The sequence below is a fragment of the Biomphalaria glabrata genome, chromosome 8, assembly GCF_947242115.1.
Source record: "Biomphalaria glabrata chromosome 8, xgBioGlab47.1, whole genome shotgun sequence".
NCBI lineage: Eukaryota > Metazoa > Mollusca > Gastropoda > Planorbidae > Biomphalaria > Biomphalaria glabrata.
The window spans coordinates 23,167,140-23,187,749 of NC_074718.1; the positions used below are offsets into that span (position 1 = coordinate 23,167,140).

At 32.8% G+C, this 20,610-nt stretch overlaps 1 protein-coding gene and 1 long non-coding RNA gene across 6 annotated transcripts in view; one reads left to right on the forward strand and one right to left on the reverse strand.

Moving 5' to 3' along the window:
- Nucleotides 1-1,792: 1,792 nt before the first annotated feature.
- The window catches only part of LOC106054571 (RWD domain-containing protein 2A-like), a 37,523-nt gene continuing 18,705 nt past the window's right edge, over nucleotides 1,793-20,610 (reverse strand). For all 3 annotated transcript variants that reach the window (XM_013210493.2, XM_056037939.1, XM_056037940.1), the window contains one exon: nucleotides 1,793-11,826. In XM_013210493.2, the coding sequence (XP_013065947.2) occupies nucleotides 11,614-11,826 (213 nt within the window). In that variant the 3' untranslated portion in view covers nucleotides 1,793-11,613. The remainder of the gene's footprint in view (nucleotides 11,827-20,610) is intronic.
- Nucleotides 13,813-18,034, forward strand: LOC129927697 (uncharacterized). 3 transcript variants are annotated; one of them, XR_008779336.1, is made up of 5 exons: nucleotides 13,813-14,527; nucleotides 16,008-16,150; nucleotides 16,566-16,665; nucleotides 17,081-17,194; nucleotides 17,867-18,034. It is a non-coding gene; the product is annotated as an uncharacterized LOC129927697 (long non-coding RNA). The 3 variants fall into 3 exon arrangements; XR_008779337.1 differs by lacking the exon at nucleotides 13,813-14,527 and adding an exon at nucleotides 14,697-14,798 and having other exon boundaries at nucleotides 17,081-17,272; XR_008779335.1 differs by lacking the exon at nucleotides 13,813-14,527 and adding an exon at nucleotides 14,701-14,798.

The window sequence follows — 20,610 nt, forward strand, 5'->3', positions numbered from 1 at the left end:
TTCCTGTTAGATTATACATCTAGTCCCATTTCAAATACATACAATGGTCATGGTACCAATCCATTAGAGAAAAAGTTAGGGCCCTAACGTAGGTATAAATAACTTTATCAACCTTTTGGAGACGGGATTTTCTACACTTTGTGCCGTCGTTTCGGCAGGCCGGATGGAAACACTTTGCGGGCTGGATCTGGCCCGCGGGCCGTATTTTGGGCATCGCTGCACTAGAGTAACACCTTAAGTAGAATCACTAAATTTAGAAAGCCTTCAGGATAGAAGACTTAAAAGTAAATTAGCAATTATACATAAATACTAAACCATAATCTTAAAAAACAAAATTTAATAAAATACTAAGAAAGACTTAAAGATAAAGACACATTCCCCATTCCATATGCTAGGACAAATTTGTACAAATGCTCCTTCTTCCCTAGCGCTATTAGAGCATGGAATGGGTTGCCTGAGCTAGCCATGAAAACCAGTGAGTTTGCAGAATTTAAGTCATTGGTTAATATGCATGACGCGTAGGACGTAATCATTTTCTTTTTTGAAGTAACGTCTGTATTATATAAGATAAGATAAGAATGGTCCAGGAAAAACCCATGAGGAGGAATTGTTGCGGCTAAATGCTCCAGTAGGAGTCAAAAGGACCAAGTAAGTATGTAACTAAATAAAAAGAAAATGGCTTGGAATTATTATACCGAGTATTTGAGTGTTAGGCTTTTACGGGAATGCGTCACATTGACACAAAGTTCCATGAGGCGAGAGAAATTCTTTTGGAACAAAAACAGTCAAGAAAACTAACTCTTACATTTTAAGCACTGATTTTGTTTTTCGTTGTCTCCCTTGTCGCTAGTACACGTTAGGGCCAAATTATTTGGGTGTACATCATGATGTTAAATCCTGCGTATTGAACTTACCCTACTTGACTAGTTCAAACAATATTTAATTTTACTGTTATTCATTGAAAATGTGTTCATTCACCCATACAGTATTTACTGTTTATGACATACAGAACATACTTAGCTTACTTCATTCATATATAACATACTCATTTCATTATACATCTTTTGGTGTGTAAATGTGTGCCTGTGGGTATATGTACCAGCTCCCGCATGTATAGAGATAAGTAAAAGGTCACAACTTTTATGTCAGTGCATGTGTTGATGGTCTAAGGCAGTGATGCCCAACCTAATTCGACCTGTGGGCCATTTTATTTCCGACACTCGCGTCGCGGGCCACAAAAAAAAGTAAAAAAAGAAATGAAATTGACCTGAAACTATTTGATTAGAAACCAGTGTATCTAGTACTTACATTCATCTATAGCACATTTGAAGTTTATCCCTTTTTTTTTTAACAAGAATGCCGGAATATTTGTTTCATAATGCCGACTTTATGGTGTTAGTTTAAATAGCTAAACTTTTTGTATAAAACAAATATGTAAGCGTATTATCATGTTCCGAAACAAAAAAAGGGAAGTTCACCTTTTCTGGTAGATTTTACATACAGAGTCCCATTTCATAAAAGAACAATTGACATGATAGCAACTAATCAGATCAAAAGTGAGGGCCATAGTGTAGGTAAAGATACATTTCTGCACTTTATGTCGACTTTTCGGCGGGCCGGATGGAACCAGGTCGCGGGCCGAATCTGGCCCGCGGGCCGTATTTTGGGCATCACTGGTCTAATGTGATGGTCTTAGCTGATGAAGTTTTTAATTCCAGTCCCATTACTAGTTCACCTATATTTTCCAATTCTAACACAAAAAATGCTTACAATTCAATAACAACAAATTCAGTTAAATTTGTAGCTCTTTATTTATTTATTTATAAGGCACTTGAGAAATGTTAATACAAAGCTTGGATAAGACAAGAACAAGATCTACAACTATCAATTTATTAAAGCTAATGGACAAGTTGTCATATTATTTAGTCTTTTAGCACCTAGCAAAGTGTAACAGACATTATCAACTTATTGATTATTCTACATTTCATAACAGTTCTATTGTAAGCTAAACAGAAAATAACATTCAGCCAGCAGTAATGTATTTTTACACCTAAAATTATTTTGATAAAATCAATACCTTTTTTTTCTAATTATTTTCTTTATTCAAAAAGAAACAAAATACATAAAAACTTTTTTGTATTTCTTATAGCCAACAAATTTCAGACTTGATTATATTCCTGTACATTTCAACAAATGATAACACAATGGGAATGTGGAATCATGAGAAACATCAAATATTCTTTGAGAAGAAAAGTGTATACTGATATTGATTCATTAGAACCATGATTAGACTCTAAGCACTTAGTCCAAGTCCCACAAAATATATTATCATTGCACTATGCCCTAAGAAAAAAATACATCCGATGGAAAATAATTATCATAGAATGACTAATGAAAATAACAATGTGAACACAGTCACTAGTCTTAAATACTGGGCTGTCATCCTATTATCCTTCAGTCCTCTTAATCAGACATCCACAGCAGTTCAAGAGTAAAAAAAAAAAACTTAATCAGACATCCACAGCAGTTCAAGAGTAAAAAAAAAAAACTTAATCAGACATCCACAGCAGTTCAAGAGTAAAAAAAAAAACTTAATCAGACATCCACAGCAGTTCAAGAGTAAAAAAAAAAAACTTAATCAGACATCCACAGCAGTTCAAGAGTAAAAAAAAAAACTTAATCAGACATCCACAGCAGTTCAAGAGTAAAAAAAAAAACTTAATCAGACATCCACAGCAGTTCAAGAGTAAAAAAAAAAAACTTAATCAGACATCCACAGCAGTTCAAGAGTAAAAAAAAAAAACTTAATCAGACATCCATGGCAGTTCAAGAGTAAAAAAAAAAACTTAATCAGACATCCACAGCAGTTCAAGAAGAAAAAAAAAACTTAATCAGACATCCACAGCAGTTCAAGAGTAAAAAAAAAAAACTTAATCAGACATCCACAGCAGTTCAAGAGTAAAAAAAAACAACTTAATCAGACATCCACAGCAGTTCAAGAGTAAAAAAAAAAAAACTTAATCAGACATCCACAGCAGGTCAAGAGTAAAAAAAAACAACTTAATTTGTGTCTTCAATTCAATTTTATAACAGAGTCTTGCAGTAAATGAATTAAAAGAATGAAATACTTGTGCAAATAAGAAAAAAAACAAAAAGAAATAAAAACCCTAATGCCCAGGAAAGTTTTATGATCCATTATTTGAAGGAACTAGTTCCACAACAAAATGTCACATGAGAAATGAAGGCTATAATCAATGTAGGAGACTGAAAGACAGTCTCAACTACTGGTCCAGTGAGTCTATCAATAAAGTGTTTAGAACCAAACATTGGCATGAAGAGAAGCATTATGAATGTGTTGTGTGCAGCCTTCAATGAGTGAGGATGTGCCCTAGTTTTATGCCATTCCCAAGGAAATATATTTCATTCAATAAAAGCATTACCTCTCCTGTGTAAATCATGATCAGAGGATGGATGTTAATGATGACTACAAGTTCCAGGTGGAAAATAATCAGAAGTCAAAGTGAGGATTACATTTTTTTTTAATTAAAAAAAAAAATTATCACTTCAACACAAGAGATTCTTCATACATGCCATCACCAGTAGTGAAAGGGAATTCAAATGATCAGGTTTCATTTGCTGAAATTAGTGTGGTCCACTTTGTTCTCTAACCATATTTATATGTTATCTAACATGAGCCCTAACTTTAACTAGGAGCAATGTGAGTTTGCATTGAAGGGGAAAGGGTACAATGAGAGAAATATGATTTCTGAATGGGAGGGTGCCATGCAAATAAAACTCAAATGCTTCATGTGTAAGAGATCCTCACTTTTTTTTTGCATTGAAAAAAAAAAAAAAAAAAGGATAGCTACTGCCTGCATTAAGTCAAGTAGCCCCAGGACAAAGTGCTATCATGCCACAGCTGCCTGCATTAAGTCAAGTAGCCCCAGGACAAAGTGCTATCATGCCACAGCTGCCTGCAACAAGCAAGCTGCAAACCTGCACCTGGCAAAGTAATTATAAGAAAGCCCTCATCATTATAACGTCTTGCAAATGGTACATAGAATGTTTCCTGGCTTTAGTTCTCATCAATGTGTCCTGGCTTTAGTAGTCATCAATGTGTCCTGGCTTTAGTAGTCATCAATGTGTCCTGGCTTTCGTAGTCATCAAACAGCGATCATTGATAGAGAACTGAACAGACTAAAGGTTGATGTGGCCTGGTTGCAAGAAACCAGACTGGCAGACAGTGAATTTCTTATAGAAAACATATTTTACTGGCAAGGGAAGCCAGAATAAAGCCCCAGAATCCATGGCATTGGTTTTGCAATAAACAACCCAAAAGTGTTGCCAGCATTAAGATGTTCCCAATGAAACAAAATTTAAACACCAAAATTCTACAGACAAAAGCTACTCTATCACCTATATAAGCAAAGGGAGATGCACTTACTCATATAAAGCAAAGTCTACTCCATGCAATGCACATTTACTGAAGGAGGTTAGGGCTACAGTACAGCACAACCCTGTGCCAATGAACATTGAGTTGAGCTCAGTGAAAGCACCCAGCTCACAGACAAAAGAGGCATTTATGATGGCTTCGTTCATGTGGTGCTCAGAGGCTGCAACAACATGCTCTGTGGTCTACAATTTTCAAGATTTTCTATGACAGCTACAAGAAAACTGCAAAGCAAAAAAAATACCTCAGTACATTGCCTTCATATCACTAAAGCTTTTGAACTTGTAAGCATAGGTGACCTTTTTTAAAATTATGCACTAAATAGGCTGCACACCAAAACTGTTGAATATGATGATTAAATCTTTCCAAGACAACATGATGGGCACAGTACAGTTTAACGGATTGCTCAGAAAGCATCAACAAGCACAATGGAGTAAAAAGTAAAGCAAGCATGTGTCTTGGCTCCAGGGCTTTTCATTTTACTATTTTCAATTTTGTGCACAAATACTGCTACTTGGGTTCCATAATGCAAGATGAGGAAATCAAAATACAGATTCTACTTTCACATGAGACGTATGCAGGTAAAAAAGCCCTTTCAAAATGGGTTTTATTGCTATAACAAGAAAAGCTCCATGAGAACAGCCCTAGATGTCTTATGACTGAAAAAGGCCAATGAATATAAAGAAAATGCTTCACATAAACCAAACTGGTCTGTACCTTGTTTAATTTGTGCCCAATTTCTGTTTTTGGGTCTGAACTAGAGCCAGCAGTGGTCTAGTGTTGTGTGCTGGATAAATACTGAGGTGTTGGGTAGTGAAACTGCAGGGTGCTGATTGTTGTTAACATTTGTTAATATCATTCGCATATATATGAAGTGTTCAAGTCAACAAAGTCTGATTATTACCACCATTATCATCCCCTACATACATTGTAAATTACTTAATGTCCATTGTATTAAGTATATACTTAAGAGTTACTCAATCACATGTTACCTTATAAAATAATAAAAGACCTGAGCCAAAGCTTGAAGAAGTAACCCTGACACAAACCAGAAATCAGAATGATTGGTTTTAACCACCGGCAAACAATTACAAAAAAGGAAGGAAGTAAAGGGATGTAACTAATTTTTTAAAAAAGAGCTGAATAGTAAACTGGTAATTTACATTGTTATTTCCCTTCTACTTCTGTTTTCAGTGTTTATATTGTTAACAAAAAGACATACATACTGACATTTGGCATTAAAGTCAGCTCAGAAACTTTTTATATTTCTGTTTATGAAAGAAAGGAAAAGATGGGCACAAGTCCTACAGGATTACAAAACATCAGGCAATATGAGGACATATCCTCCATCTTAGGGTAGTGTCCTGCATCAGGCTGACATTGGTCTAGAATTCAAAAAGAGCAAACATTTAGAATTAATTGGGATTGCTTGGTTAACATGTATTAGTACTAAGAAAATGAAAAAGAATTTCTTTGGGTTATTAGTTTTCTGTTTGAAATGTTTTGTCTACAATGTGTTCATCAATCATGTCTGGTAAAACAAAGCCTAGCACAGATTGCCAAGATAGGCATTTTGTTCATGTTCACAATTAAGCATAACAAATGAATTGGTGTAAGAGATTTATACCCAGCTTTTTGCTAAGGGTAACTAGTATCCAAAATGGGCTATTTGAACATTGAATAAGAAAATGTAATATTAGATTCTTGCCCTATTGTAGGTGAATGAATTGAAAGAATCAATGGTGTACCAAAGGACACCTTAAAAGACAAATAGAATACAGCAATAAATAAGCTAATGGTAAAAGAAGTAACCAAATTAATGATATAATGAAGTGGCCCACATTTTAGCACTTGGAAACATGTTTTTCTGGGTTGCAAGAAAACATGAAAATGAGGTGACTGAAAAGGAAAAAAAAAAATTATCTCTAAAATCTCTCAGTAAAACATGCTCAATGAAGAATTATAAAAGAATGTTCTGATCAGTTCTAAAAGAGTGGGTACTTATTACTGAAGTTGGCACCATATTGCCCATGTCTTTGATCTGATCTGAAATATACAGGTATAAAATAATTATTTAGTCTATTTTGCCCTGGTTGTAATTTGTATTCTCTATAATTATAATAAATTAACTGCATCCAAATAACAAGACAAGCCCTTATCTGGAACCCCCAAGGAAAGAGGAAGAGGGGACAGCCCAGGAATACAAGGCGCTGCGATTTGGAAGCAGATGGGCAAGACATGGGGACATTTAGAGAGACTCGCCCAGAACCGAGATGCCTGGAGGAAGCTAGTTACAAGAGACCACAGGCAGAGATAAGAGAGAGATGAGATAATTGTTTTTAGTATTGTGATGTAATTTTTTTTTTATAATATATATTGTCTAGACCAAGGTCTTCAACAGGGGCAAGAATGCCCCCTGGCGGGACAATATCATGAAAATGGGGAGAACTGGGAGGAAAGGGGCAGTAGGCAAGTGCTAGGCTCAAAAGATTCATGTAGAATTGAAAGAAGAAACTTGAGCTTCTCTGAAACAAACAAATTAAATTTCTTCAAAATTAGCCCTGCCAAAGAGACACATTTTTAATTAGCTTTCTTCTAATTTAAGTAAGAAACAATGTTAGATAATGCTTTCAATTTGATTTCGTGGTCTCCTTTCTTTATGATATATATATTTTTTTTTAGCTTTAAGTGTAATGTATCTATTTTAATTTTTAATCCTTACACATGCAAATGTTTTTGATACAAAAACTAGAGCTTGTTAATATATTAATATGTAAATTTGTTTCAAATGTTAAAGCCAACATTTATTTAACAATGAACACATTAACATTGTCGGCCAAAAGAAAAACTTGCCAGTATGCAGTTACTTATCTTTCCATGGGATTTATTGAATCCCCACAATATAAACATATGCTAATGTGTCTATTTTGGATGAAAAAGTCGGCTTCAGGAACAAATAGCAAGTTTCCTGAGAAAATAGACAAATCCATAGAGCATTTTAAAAATCTTCATGAGCAATAAATAAAACACCTGAACTATTCAAGCAGTATTTTCAAACGGCAGCAAAGCAGATGTTGCTAGAGTTTTTAGTCCACAACTATATTCTGCTTAAATCTTACAAAATTATGTCATATGTCAGTAAAAAGAATGTTAACATAGGAAGAACAACAGAGATATGTCAACATTGAAATCTGCTAAATAACAAGCTTGTGGTCAAAAATGTAATTGTAATTTTAAGCATTTCCCTCAACATAAATAGTTAAAACTGGATTTAGTGCTGTAAAAAACTTACTAAGTCTGACTAAGGGGATAATAAGAGTAGTTACTTTTTTATGTCAAGAAGAGTTAATCCCCTTTAATTACACTAAGTCTCAATTGACTGTATTCAATTGCCACTTTCTCTTGAGTCTTTGAGCTGACCAGTATACATAATTTTGAACTGAGTCTACGTAATGTTTATCTCATTCTTGTGTTGTGCTCTCACTGTGTTACAAAAGGAGTGTGCCACTGTTATGGGAATGTTTTTTTCAATAACAAGCTAAGTAGACTTTATTTATTTGTTTTTAATCAGTTGGTTTCTGTAAATATTATATGTCTACTTAGTCTCTTATACTCTCCTGGATGTGTTTTCTTTTTCTCTAAAGACTAGATTAGGGTCAAATAGTATTTAAAAGATAAACTTTTGTTTTGAGACAAGACAGTTGTGTGTCTCAGGGATGATGGTCATTTGAATGTTATGACCTGTATCTTTCCTACTATATTTTGTGTAAGCCATTGTTTTGTTATTGAAATAAGACACTAGTGTGCCTCAGTGATGGCGGTCCTTTGATTGTTTTGACCTGAACCTGTCTACTATTTTTATTTTTTCATTATTTTATTTTATTTTTATTGGCCTTTATTTCCATTTTTATTTATGATCTTTTTTTGTTGTTGTTGTTTCTAAATAAACTCATTAGTTGCAACTGAAATCTTATTATTATTATTTGTATGTCTCAATAAGTTGTATATCTAGAGGCTATAATTAATAACCTAGGTAGTATAATTTGGGACCAGGAAGTACCACTGGACTACCTTGCCAGTACAGCAGAAGTCACTGGTATTATGACCTAATCATGGTATAAGGTCACACTAAGCAAAGCAAAGAAATAGACTGGATATAGCCACTAGAGGTGACAATTGGCCTTGATTTGACTAATTTAAAGCCTGACATATTATATTGTCAAATTGCATAAGGCACAAGGTTTCTATTAGCTGAAGTACAATTTTTTTTAGTGGATTCAGTAATAATAATAGTTACAATAAATATAATAATTTAATTTAAAATTAAATCTAAAGAAAGTAATGTTCAAAAATTCAAAATGAGAATTATGAAACGACTTTAAACAAATTATGACAGGGAATTTTTTTAAAGAGAAAATATACAAAAAGGGTTGAAAACCACTGGTTTAGACCCCCATTATATTTATTTTTAGTGCATGAGTCTATGATATTTTGTGTATTGAAATTTTATTTTTTTTTTCATATTCATATTTCACTTTAAAGTGAAGATAAACTTTATAGTGTTTCTACTGTTGTGTTCAATACCTGTTAGTGTAAACATGCAATATTTTGTTTTGTTGTAATATTGATAAACTTCAAAAAGATATTTTTAATATGTCAGACTGATAGCATTTTGGACACAGCTGAACAAATTAGGTTTAAAGGGAAATGAGAAACCAGGTTTGTTCAATCAAGGCTGGACCAAGAATATCAAAGAGAGAAAGAAGAGATTGAGTCGAAGAGGAGAAGACAATGCCAGAGAGGAAAAAAGAAGAGAAAGAGAGAATAGAGAAAGAAAGAAAGAATATCAAAGAAAGAAAGAAGAAAAAGAAAGACAACTCCAAAGAGAATGAAATATAAATTAAAAAGAAAGATAAACTGAAACTTGTAGTAGACAAGATACTTCAAGCAATAATACTTCATACAAAAACAAGTACATTTAATAATATAGGTCCAGATGAAAAGTCTTCTATCAAGACTCACAGGATCGAGTTTCAATATCATATCTTGTATGGATAAAAAAGAAAGGAAAGATTATTCATGCATCAGAAATAAATTAATTTCATTCTTTGGTGAATCTGAAGATAATCACCGCAAACTTTTTCATTCATTTTGTCCAGATTTGCTTGTTTCGTTATCTGGGCATAAAAACTGACTTAGAAACAATGAACCAGCACAAAAACAATGTGGATGAGAAAATGAACCAGAGAGGGCTGACGCTGTGGGAAAAGAAATAGAAGAAATTAAGGCTCAAGTGAAAGAAGGTATGAGTAAGATGCAGGAGACAAGTTACCTGTAGTTTATGGGAAGATTAAGCCTCCTGTTTTTGATGGGTTTGTCTTTGGTCTGTCTACAAAAGGCAATTTGGGGCAACTGCCAAGGTCAATAAGTGGAGCAGTGAGGAAGAGAAATCGACTGCTCTAGTGTTAGCTATGAGAGGAAAAGCTTCCAAACTGCTATCTCAAACCAGCAAGACCACAATGCCATCATACAAGCTTTGGAGCTTAGATACGGAGATGAGCATTTACAAGAAGTGCATAGAGTCCAGCTGAAAACCTGACAACAACGTGCCAGTGAAAATTTACAGGATCTAAAAACAGACATTAAACGTCTTGCTTATCTGGCGTACCCAACAGCAGCATCTGAGTTTCTAGAGGTAGTCATCATCGATGCCATTCGAGACCCGGAGCTAAAGAAAGCTGACAGAAATAGTGGCAAATGCAAAGCAAGCGAAGCCCTAGTTAACGTTGTCTTATGAAGACGCCAAGGATACGTCAAAAAACATTGATTATGGTCGAAGGCTAGAGGTTCAGGAAGAAGATATTATACAACTTCTTAGAAGGGAGTAAGAGGCACTGCAAGAGCATAGAACAAATGTCTGATGTTAAAACTGCGACGAACATGGACATCTACAAAGAAATTGTACAAGACAACCCGCCCAATACAGACCAGAAACAAATGCCCGACAAGTTCCACATAACTACCAGGGAAACTAGCATTCACCGATTTCAAGGGGCAAAAACCGGTGAACCACAAAGTGGGAGCCCCTATTAACATTATTCCAGTCTCCATGTTGGTGCAGAGCAGGTGTCTGAAGGTAGACAGTAAAATCTGTGCTGAAAATTAATGCTTTCTTCTTGACACTGGTGCCTCTCAATCATTCGGCCAGAGGTCGTGAACAAAAACAAAAAAAAAAACAAAAGTGAACTCTTACTGCTTAAAAGACAATGGTGAATTCTGAAAAAGTTGTGAAGAAAAACTTAGAGAACTTTGGTTTGTGTGTCTCGATTACTTTTAGTTAATTAATTATTAAATCAGTGTAACTGTTAATCTTCCTTTGTTGAGTGCTTGCCTGAGATTTACTACTATATATACATATGCCATTTCATTGGAGTTGTACAAGAACAATTTGGCTCTACACCAAACAGCCCAGTTTCTAAGGGAATAGTCATACATATGAATCATAGATATCACAAATGCGTTTGAAGAGCTTCTTAACTTTAAAAACAATCCAAGATCCAAATCTGAGGGCTGCTCATTCTAAATTGTACAAATCGAAAACTCATACCTAGCACAAACATCAAGATAAAAAAGTTTTCACATGTAACAAGGAGATTAATTAATTTTTTTTTATGGGCAGGAAATCTGAGCCCTTAAAAAACCTGAGCCAGGTGTATATGTTCCACGATAAAAAAACAATAAGTGGAAGAAGAAATAAAATTGAAGGATTATGTAGCCTAATAATTTTTATTAGTTGTTTACACATCCACAACCTCACCACAAAGTTGTAAGCTAAGATTAGAGAAGTTGATTTTGTTTATAGTAATATTTCCTAGAATATTATTCAAAATTGAAATAGAGCCCTAATATATTTGTTGTTTCAATTTTTAGTATATCAAATATGCGACTTCTGCCTAGTCCAAGGTAAGCTAGTTATTTTGTTCAAAACCACTTGTAACTAGTTGAACAGAAAGAGAGGTATTTTTATTGAACATGTTTTAACCCTACACTTTCTTGCACCATCAAATGTTTAAACAATTATTTATCCCTCTCTCCACTGTCAAGTTGATATTGCTTTGAAATCCATTTCTATGCTATTTGTATAATACCAGTGAAAACCTAGGTCAGACCCCATCCTCCACATTTTTAGAATCCAGTCCAAACAAGGTATTGAATATGTGACCACTGTTGTGCTGCTCCAGATATTTACTGAACTGACCAAGGTCCATATGGTACTCACGACCTTTACCTCCTCTGGCATCTAGTACTAGCTCATCAAACTGTTGAAATTTATAAAGTGCAGACTTCCCCTCTGAGCTTTCAGGCCAGGGAAAAACCTGAAGAAAAAAAAACATCAGTCTTATGAAACTTGAAAAAAAAAATATTCTGACCTAATAATTGACAGAACAAAAAAGTTTTTTTATGGAAAAAAAAAATACTTAGAATATTTTTTTTTTAGCAAACCACAAAAACATAGTCCTAACACATGCTGAGTTCATTTTCTGATAGCAGGCACCAAATTTAGTTTAGCCCAAACATTTCAATGTCCTAATTGCAGCTTCTTTTCAAAGCTAAATTTAAACACTCTAACAGCCCTCTTTAGTTAAGTGTAGGATAAAGTAATTTTTTAAATCTCATAAAACAGATATTATCATTTTAAAACTATTGTAACTTCCTTACATAGCCCCTGTCCACACATAGGGGCAAAAATATTATCCAGAAAATACTCTGTTCCTGTTCTAACTAGCTAGGAGGAATGAAAATCTGCGAAGCAGGACGTTTTGGTGCGAGCCGTTTTGGCAATGGGACGTTTTGGCGCGAAATACATTATGTACGTTTATTGTATTATTTCTTTTAAAAGAATTATTCATATCTATGTTTTGCATGAGTGTTTGTGTTAAGACATATTTTTCACATACTAAATGTAAATGTGTGTTTGTTTTTCACATCATTTTCTTTAATAAACATTTTGGCTTGTATATGTGTGTTTATTAACTCATTGAGTGCGGTGTTATTTTGTCAAAAAAAATGCTACTTTTTTAGAAAAACTTTTTTTCTTCCTAATATGACTAAAACAAAAATTTGTAATTCAAGTACCAATGATGCTATAGTAACATTTTTGGTATCAAATTAAAGGTAAATGAATGGAGAGTTTGAAAATGAAAACAACTTTTCATTTAAATATAAGATACAAATTATAATCTAAATAATATAACATTATAACAAAAAAAATGGATGCCAGACTTAGTACTTGTGAGACATAAATCTAGATTTTCATCTTTGCATTACTGTTGAAACAGCATATTAGAATACTTACAGCATTATCAAAAAGAATAGTCATAAAACAGTCAATAAAAGATGATGAATTACTGATTATAATATTATTTTTACCTGGCTTTTTAGTCAGCCAAAAAGGGAAAGTTATTGCACTTTTTATGACTACCAATAGCAATAGATACCAGCACAAAATCTATCAATCAAATGTACTGAAATATTATGTACATGTGAATCAATGGGATTTAGATCTATATTTCTCTTACTTTTAATTGCCTAAGACATCTTTGATTCTAATACCACACCAGTGCCAGATATAGGATAGCAAGAGATCCAAGCGTAGATCTCGAAATAGACAAAGGACAACACCAATTCTAATTCAGTTTACCTAAGATCTAGAGTTTCATTATTTCTGTTCATTTGTGATAAATAATGAATGTAGAATAATTTTATATTTCACTTTTATTTACCAGTATTTATTTTACTTACAAGTCAGAGTGCAATATGAACAAATAAAGCCTTGGCGAAGATGATTTTTACAAATAAACAATACTAAAAAAAATACTAACAAAATAATAAGCAAAAAATTCATACCATCTACCATTTCTGTTGTTTTCAATTATATACTATATTATAACTGAGTAAGTAAGTTTAGATTTAGTGTAGGTGTACGATAATTTATTAGAATCTAGATTTGTATTTATTATTTATATATTATATATAATATTTAGATCTAGAACTAGAATTGTCATAAGTCATAAGGCTAGGTGTAAAGTGTGGATCGAGATTGACTAGATCTAAGCTCTTGTCTCTAGATCTAAGTCTAGAACAAATAAAAAGAACAGAAATAGTAGATCTCCATCCAATAATCATCCACTTTGGGCATTTTTTGCCCATTTTAGATTTTTTTTTCTATTGTTTATCTGCAAAAATCAACATCATGGCTAGGCTAGTCCAAGACACACCCACAATGTTTACTAGTGAAGAGAAGAAAATTTATAATATTTCTTAGAATTTCTATAATAGTGATGTAGATCTAAGTGATAATGACCCTATAAACAAAGCCCCATGGAAACCATTCTGGCGCGGTGTGGGGTAATAAGGTTTCATTGGGTAGATTGACCTACTTACAATCGCCCCTATAAAAACGTTAACGGATCGGTGTGGGATTTTAGTTATTGGGCCGTTAACGTCTTTCCGCTTTCGTGCCGGTGTGGGATTTCCCCAATCACGCCAGAACCAACATGATGAAATCTTTATTATAACATAAAAAACAATATTATGATGTTTTAAAATGTAGTATTAATCGTCTTAAAGCTAAATGTTGCTTTGAATCCTTTTTGTAAGTAATATTAAGATTTAAAAAAAAAATTAATTAGGGTTCTATTGGGGAAATCCCTAACTGGAATAGTGAAGTTTTACCCGTATGGGCCCAATGCAGACTTTTCGTAATCAAATAGTGTGTGTGTGTGTGTCTGATTTTTTAATGTGCACACTAAAAAAATATATCTATATCTAGTAATATTTAATCACACATAGAATCTAAAGTTAAAGGAGAACATATTTGTTTTTTTGTTGTTTTTTTTTTAGATTTAGATTTTAAAAAAAGTTTTATACATTTTAACATTTTTTTCGACCAATGAAAAAGAAGCATTTATTTCTTTTAAGCTCGCGATATTCGGCACAAACTGGATTATTCAGTCTTCACTCTAGAGCGTACACACGTGGATCAAATTAGAGCTAGCTAGATCTAGATCTAAATCTGTTAAGTTATTAGTTATACTACAAGTTATAGAGCTATAGTCATTCTAGTCTAGGTCTAGTCAATCTAGACTTTCATTAATATAATAGATCTATTATAAATAATTATATGAGCTGTACTTCTTGATATCAATGCATATATCAAATATATGTTCTTCAACTCATGGCAGCAATGGCAGCAGCCACGGAAATTCATTTGGAATGGTCGTAACTTATAAGTTAAAGTCTTAAGCCTATCACAAGTACAGATCATCATCAGATGACGAATCTCTAAGTACTCTAACACTACTAACAGATCTAATCTAGATAGTAGATTAGGTCTAGACTTAGAATAGATTTATAGATATATCTAGATAATCTACTAGAATGCTAAGAATCTAGATCTAGAGATTATATATTATTCTATAGATCTCTCTAGACTAGTTTTATTATAATATCTAATAGTAGTAATAGGCTACTAGATCTAGTACGATATAATATTATTAATATATATATTAATATATCTAGACTTGAGACCTATTAAATCTAGATCTAGACGACTTAGACTTAACTTAAGTGATTAACATTCATGCGTTATGTGACTAGATTTACTGATTTACTATTTAGAATAGATTCTAGATCTAGATTCTAGAATCTACCATGAAATGGCTAATGCATCTGCAGCATAGAATTAGATTTAGTTAAGGACTTACTAGATCTTAAATCTAAATCTACTACCTTTTAACTTTTAGGGCAGAATATTAGATCTAGTCTATATGCCTATCTAGTCACGTAACTGTAAACTAATACTTAGACTTAGGACTTTGGACACTTTGGTATATTAATATAATAATTATTATACTCATAGTACTCATACTCATATATAGATTTTAGTTCTATTCTAATTCAAATATTTTGAGGTTAGAAAAAATTGACCTAGACTTATAAGATATACTAAGACTTAGTAAACTTAGATCTAGATCTAATAAAAGATAGTCTAGAATAGTCTAGAGATTCTAAAATCTAGTTGTTATTAGAAAATTTAGTAGATATAGAATAATATTTAATTAATATATTGTTAATACAGACTAATCTTTAATTTTTTCATACTATAGGCGATAGGTCATTTAGATTAAATAATTCTAGATCTAGTAACTAGTTATAGTCATAGACCTATAGTATAGACTTATAATCTTATAATATAGATATTTACTTTGTAGAGACTAATGTACAATATTAGGCCTACACTCCAGATCTTGAAAATCTAGTCTAGAGTTTAGAATCTAAGAATGTTTAAATTTATACAAATAAATAAAATCAAACGTTTATATTGGTTTTAAAATCAGATATTGAGATATGTCTAGAAAAATATGTATATATATAGTATATCTATATTAGGGGCCTTTATATAATAGACTAACGCCACTAACGGCTAACCCTATAGCTGCTATAGACTATAGCCCTATATTGACATTGTTTTTGTTTTTTTTAAATGTTCCTTCAGAGTTGAAGATATCTACTTGGTAGTCTAAACCTCAAAAGAGCTTAGGGAAGTGATGGCAGTTGCAGGGTATGAACCAGACGACCATGCAGAGACCAACGAGGCGACCAAACAGTCCATCGTGCATACCACATAACCAGGTCCAGGTAGCGTTACATCTTTATTCACCAATACTCAATATATGTTAGATTTTATTTTTTGTAAATTTTAAAGACTCTAGGCTCTATGTAATAGAATTAAATAGATCTATACAGATCTAGAAATTCTAGATCTATAAACTAGACATAGATCTAGATTATATTTAGATCTAGCTAGAATATCTAGAGGTCTTAATACTAATTATTATATTATACATTTTTCTACAATTTGATCTAGGATTCATTCTATAGGCTTAGCTAAGGCTTAGGCTTTTTAAAATTTCATTGTGTGGATACTGTTAAAGAAAAAATACAGAGTCTCATCATTAGGCTATAGCAACAGTTTTTCTTATACACCATACCATAAACATTTCAGGATTTGTCTTTATTGTAATTTTTTTTTTTTTATTTTTTTTTTTTTTAGAATGCCAGTTTTCTTTAAGGGCAGCTGACAATAAGAATTGTCTATGTATGCACTACAGAGGCTGTTCAATATCTTTTCATGAGGAAGCCTGCTCAAAAAGGTACGAAGAATAAATTTTTCTTTAAGATTACTGATCAGTGACACCCCCCCCCCCCCCATCCCCCCAAACCAAATGAAAATTTTAATGAGATCAAATCGATTAAATAAAGAAAATGTAAAATAAATGTTAATCTTGTGAAACAATGTTCGAGAGCAATATCTTCAGCTTTTTGTAATTTCACTGAGATTTAAGTTCATTATTAATTTGCATAAAAAATTATAATGAACATTTATACAATGAAAATAGGGCCTACATAGAATTGTTTTTGACCTAATGTCATTATATAGCAACAATCCTTCTTGTATACCTTACCTTAAACATTTTGTGTTTTGCCTCTATTGTAATATTATTTTTTTTGCATTCTTTAAACATTTTTTATGTTTTTATTTATTTATTTTTTTATTTTTTTTAACAGATCGCCACATTTTCTTTAGGGGAAGTTGACATTAATCTTTTAGGTTAATAATAACCTATGAATGCAGTACAGATGCTGTTCATCATCTTTTCATAAGCAAGCCTGCTCAAGAAGGTAAGAATTAAATTTTGCTTTTAGATTACTGATCAGCAATCTGAAAGTAAATTGTTAATGGGATGGAATTTATTAAATGTAAATAAAGAAATGCTATCCTAATTTTGAAATATGCTGGTTGTGGTTTTTTTTTTAATGTTTTTTTTAAGTTTCACTGTGATAATTGTTTATTTTAATTCTAGAATAACTTTTCAACCAACTTATTTTTAAAATTACCATAGAACTCTAATTACAACAGAATATAGTTGTATTAGTAAGAGCCTGTGATAAAGTTAATATAAATAAATTGGACAAAATATAATATTGAATGAATTGAAGCCTAGCTCGATCTAGTCTGCCATTGCACTTTTAGCATAGTCAAATACCAGTGCCACATTTGCTGACACCAATTCATAACATTTAATGTAAGGAGAAGATTGAACTCCAAATTTTGAAATACCATTAATTTTTGTGTTGCTTAATAGGCTTTAGAAGCAACCTAATTTTTGAGCACCCTTTATCATCAAGGGCTGGAAATATAACCGTTAAATAGTATGTCCACATAGATAAATGTAATATATAAATGTAAGGTCTTCTGATGTTTAATTGTTAGATTCTTTTTATTATTAATACAGCTTGAAGGTAGTTTTATTACATGACTATAATATTTATTTGTTTGTTTGTTTGTTCCAGCTGCTGCATGGAAGTCAAAATATGAATTATTGCCACCAGTCTTGAAGTCAGCTTGTAAAGAATGCTGAGAATTGAATGAAAATGCTGTCTTGATATCTTGTTTGTGCTGTTATATTTGTCTTTTGTGTTGGTTAATTATTCCATGAATAAAAAATAAAAAAAAGTTAATTGTGTAAGTTTGATTTTAGAATAAATGATCAGAGCATGCAAGTCTTATATAGTACGTTACCAAAAATTGTATTGTTTGATAGTGTTCAAACCCAAAAATGTAATTTAACTTGTCCATTACTTTATAAATATGTTGACATTATAGCTAGATGTATATAGAAATCATGCACTGATTCAATTATTATAATTTCCAAACAATTATGTCAAATAATTCTATTGCTAGATCTAAATCATCAGTGTGAAAGTAGACCTATGTAAAAGGTTAAAAATCTCATACTAAACCATTGAGCTGCATTTGAACAAAAAGGGCATTATAAACAAAAAATCACTAATGAATTTGTTTTAAACTACAGTATTGAAAAACATTAAAGATTATTCCTAATTAAGCCATAATAAAATTTAATGACTGAACCATCGGAGACAGTATTTGCATGATAATACCTAATTGAGCCCTAATAAATATTTCAGTTACTAAACCATTAGGGCCAGCATCGGACCGATAATGGCACAATAAGGGTTATCCCTAATTGAACCCTAATTAATATTTCAATTACTAAACCATTAGGGCCAGCATTGGACCGATAATGGCACAATAAGGGTTATCCCTAATTGAACCCTAATAAATATTTCAGTTACTAAACCATTCAGGCCAGCATCGGACCGATATTGGCACAATAAGGGTTATCCCTAATTGAACCCTAATTAATATTTCAATTACTAAACCATTAGGGCCAGCATTGGACCGATAATGGCACAATAAGGGTTATCCCTAATTGAACCCTAACAAATATTTCAGTTACTAAACCATTCAGGCCAGCATCGGACCGATATTGGCACAATAAGGGTTATCCCTAATTAAACCCCAATGAAAATCTCAGTTACTAAACCATTGGGACTAGTATGGGCTTGATTAGGGCGCGATTCTGGAAATCCCCAATGAATCCGGAAGTGGGTTTACCCATTCTGGGCCGATATTGGCACGATTAGGGTAGCCCGTATTGGTCCCTTATGGGAACCTAATGACGCCAATGTGCAAACGGTATGCGCGCCCATTAGGGCGCGATTTGGGCTATTTAGGGCTGCAATTAGGGCAAAGGGGGATAACCCTAATTAAAACTGATACTGGGCCGTAATGGGCATGTTTATAGGGGAAGATTTAGATAGAGAGTAGGTCTAGATTTAGCAACAGACTTGGATATTATAATTAGTATTTACTATCTAGATCCAGATCTAGTATTGTTCAAGGGTGGCTAAGGCTAAGTCTGGAATGTATATCAAGATTGACTAGATCTAAGCTTTTATCTCTACATCTAGCTAGATCTCTAGATATATAATAATAATATAATAGTTACTGGATCTAATCTCGATCAAAATCACTATTTATTTGTGATAAATTATAGAATAATTATAAAGTTTCTTCAGTAGTAAACATTGTGGGTGTGTCTTGTACTACTGTAGCCATGGTGGCATTTTTTATAAATCAATATCGTAAAAAAAAAATTTCAAATAAAGTCTAAATAAGGCTAAAAGCTTGTTATTGCTATGTAAACATAGGATGAAGAACTCTTTTATAGAGAGAAAATAGTTCTAGCATTGTTAGTTAAAAATTTAGATTAAAAAACGCAATGAAACTAAGGTAGGGTACAAGCGTCTTTCCCAGAGACGTTCCGTGCATTTAGGGTAGTCAGACCGTCTCTGGGAAAGACGCCCCGCACTCATTGAGTTAAGAGGCACACTTTTATTTTGAAAAAAGTTTTTTAAGATATTACTTTAAAATTAAAAACAAAAATCGCGTGAGAGTGGGGAGGGGTGGAGGAAAGAGTATATACAAGGAGTGAAATGTGAGCAGAAGAGAGGGGGCAGGATAGGTGTCACAGGTAATGACCATTCCCAAGGTGCTTGGTGCTGGTCTTGTCTTCATTTGTTTAACTCTACCTGCGTCAATGCGAGATGTGTCACCCAAATCACCCCTACCCAATTTCTCAAAATATATCTTTTCAAAGTATCTTAGTGTTGTGAATTTGTTTCTATCTATTGTCGCCCATAGTGTTTGTTTATATTTGTGGATTCACATTAGAGTTTGTACTGACCACATTCCGTGTCTTGATCTTTACTATGTGTGGAATTATTGTCATAATTCAGCGTATTAGATCTTTAGATGTTAACATGGTTTTTGTTATATTAAAGTGTGACACTTAGCTAGTTCGTATATTACACTAATGTCAAATAAAAAAAAAATCTTTTGGAAAGAAATCCAAAAATGTCATCCAGTGCGATTAGCAGAACTCACATATAGCATGTAAACTCAGGAATCTGACTTATTATAGGCCTATATTCATGAAATAAGCAAAACCTTTATAATTAAAAAGAAAAAAACAATTCGCTGAACAGTGTTAGAATTCATACTATACATACAATATTATGGTAGAGTGAAATAAACATTGTTATAAAAGCTACATGCTTATTAAATTATTGTCAAATGATATCTCGCGCCTAAACGTCCCGTCGCCAAAACGGTGGGGCCAAAACGTCACGTACCGGAAAATCTGGGACTTAAGAAATATGTCCAACACTAT